Source organism: Leptonychotes weddellii, chromosome 11 (genome assembly GCF_054177405.1).
Source record: "Leptonychotes weddellii isolate Sample4059 chromosome 11, ASM5417740v2, whole genome shotgun sequence".
NCBI lineage: Eukaryota > Metazoa > Chordata > Mammalia > Carnivora > Phocidae > Leptonychotes > Leptonychotes weddellii.
The window spans coordinates 44,964,531-44,967,092 of record NC_138379.1 but is presented as its reverse complement, the minus strand read 5'-3'; the positions used below and the strand labels follow the sequence as shown (position 1 = coordinate 44,967,092).

The 2,562-nt window shown below is 47.2% G+C and overlaps 1 protein-coding gene across 1 annotated transcript; it reads left to right on the top strand.

The window, feature by feature from the left end:
- Positions 1 to 1,048: 1,048 nt before the first annotated feature.
- On the top strand, positions 1,049 to 2,287 carry OR52B6 (olfactory receptor family 52 subfamily B member 6). Its single transcript, XM_031027485.2, is given in 3 exon segments — positions 1,049 to 1,360; positions 1,363 to 1,983; positions 1,986 to 2,287. Coding segments are annotated over 3 exon segments (975 nt in total). The 5' UTR covers positions 1,049 to 1,308.
- Positions 2,288 to 2,562: the final 275 nt, after the last annotated feature.

The window sequence follows — 2,562 nt, the reverse complement described above, 5'->3', positions numbered from 1 at the left end:
CTGTTGATAGAGGAACAGGAATTTGGACAGTGGTAAAAGTTATATGTTCATTGTGAAGATAATTGGATAGGATTGAGGGGTCTATAGGTAGTAAAGACTATTTGCATGGTCGTCATTTTCTCCACATCCTGACCACATGAGCCGAGGATAACACTGTTTAGATTTAGTGGAAGTCTGAGCATTTCCAGGGAGAATGCTGCAGAAACCAATTGGAACTTAGAAGCTATTGATCCTGGAAGAAGGGATGGACATCTAGACTGGATAGAAAGAAAGGTAAAAAGCTCTGGTCTCAGCGGCTCACAAACTTTAGCATGCATCAGAGTCAGCTTGTGGCCTTGCTAAAAAGTAGGTTGCTGCCTCCAAGCCCCGCTTCTGATTCATTAGATCTGTGGTAGGGTTCAGGAATCTGCAGGTTCCCTGACGATGCTGATGATGCTGATGATGCTGGTCTGAGGACCTCACCTTCTGAAGCATTATTCCACGCCTTCCTTCTTGTTCCTGGTGACAGCACCACACTTCAGAGACAGATGGGTGACTCAGGAGGCACCACACCATTTAATAAGGTTTCCAGAGACAAAACTTAATATAACATACCAAGAGGACAACAGTTATGCTCATTTTAAAGATCAGAAAAATGTTACTTAGAAAAGACAGTGAGTTGTCCGAAATCACACAGTCTACTTGACAGAGCAGACCCAGGTTGTTGTTGTTGTTGTTTTCCCACATAATGTCTGGTGCTCTTTCTAAACGGCTGCCTTCACTGCCTCCGTACTTGTCAGAGCATCTGTGATGGGGTGGGAAGGGATGCATTGTCTGCAGTGCCCACTGCCCCCAGTCCTACTCTTCCACATGGTCTGCCAAGCAGAGGCAATTGCTCTGTGGTGTGGGACCGTAGCCCTTCTGTGCAGAGCCTGGGGCTTTTGCAGAGCTCATTACAGTTCACATACCTGTAGAGATTATAGAGATTGTTTTTGCTGTTCTAGCTATTCCTGTCCTTTTCAGAACCTGTTGCACTGTACTTAAGTGGGTCTGGCAATGTTTTTGAGCCCTATGAAAGTCCTAGAACTATATCAAAAGCCTCTGAATGGGAACACAGACCCTTTCTGTGGGCAGGGTCTACAACCGTGCACTTTGTGCAGAGCCTGCGTGTCATTGTCTAAAGAGAATACGGCTGTTCAGAGCCCATAGTGGTTGTGGGACCTGTACGTGTTGCAGACCTTGTGGTTGTTTGCAAACATTTCTGTGCACTCTGCTGGTGTATACAAAGTCTGAAGCTATGGCTCCCCTTTGGCACAGGTGAAGAAAACCATGGCCCTTTCACCTGCCAGCAGCACAGCTGCTGTGAATGACTCTGACACTCGCAAGCAGGCTGCCCCCTCATTGGCATCCCTGGGCTGGAGCACCTGCACATCTGGCTCTCCATCCCCTTCTGCACCATGTATGTAGCAGCCCTGGCAGGCAATGGCATTTTAATTTGTCTCATCCTCTCCCAGCCAGGCCTGCATGAGCCCATGTACATATTCCTGTCCATGTTGGCCAGTGCTGGTATCTTGCTCTCCACTTCCATGATGCCCAAAGCACTGGCCAACTTCCGGCTAGGTTCTAGCCACATTTCCTTTGATGGTTGCCTCACCCAGATGTTCTTCATCCACTTCCTCTTTGTGGCTGACTCTGCAGTCCTGCTGGCCATGGCCTTTGACCACTTTGTGGCCACCGGCTCCCATCTGCGATATGCCACAATCCTCACGAGCACAGTCGTTGGGAAGATCAGCGCTGCCACCCTCACCTGCAGCTTAATCATCATGTTCCCATCCATCTTTCTTCTCAAGTGCCTGCACTATTGCCAGATCAACATCATTGCACACACTTTTTGTGAGCGCATGGGCATCGCCCATCTGTCCTGTTCTGATACCTCCATCAGTGTCTGGTATGGCTTGGCAACTGCTCTACTCTCCACAGGCCTGGACATCATCCTTACCACTGTTTCTACATTCCCATCCTCTGAGCTGTCTTCTGCCTCCCTTCTCAAAATGCCCGGTCCAAGGCCCTGAGCACGTGTGGCTCCCATGTCTGTGCCATCCTACTCTTCTACATCCCTGCCCTCTTCTCTTTCTTCGCCTACGGTTTTGGTGGGAGACGCATCCCACATTATGTCCATATCATCCTGGCCAACCTCTATGTGGTCATCCCACCTATGCTCATTCCCATTATTTACGGAGTGAAGACCAAGCAGATTTGGGAAGGGGCTAAACAGATGTTTTTGCATCTTGCCCAGGAATCTAAATAAAAGTTCTCAACTTGACCTCAACTTAATCTCTTTCTGTATCTATCAATTGTTCTTATATTCACCCTATCCTCTTCTCTACATCTTCCAGGTATCACTGTGCTATTATCATCTATGTCCCAATTTATTTAAATATACACTCTACTCAAACCCACCTTTGATTTCTTTTTTTAGAAATATACGGTAATACCCACCCCACTTTCTTCCACCTATTACTCAATACCTTCCAATAACCCACTGTCAAGAAAAACTGATTAGGGGAAATGTGATAACTTATC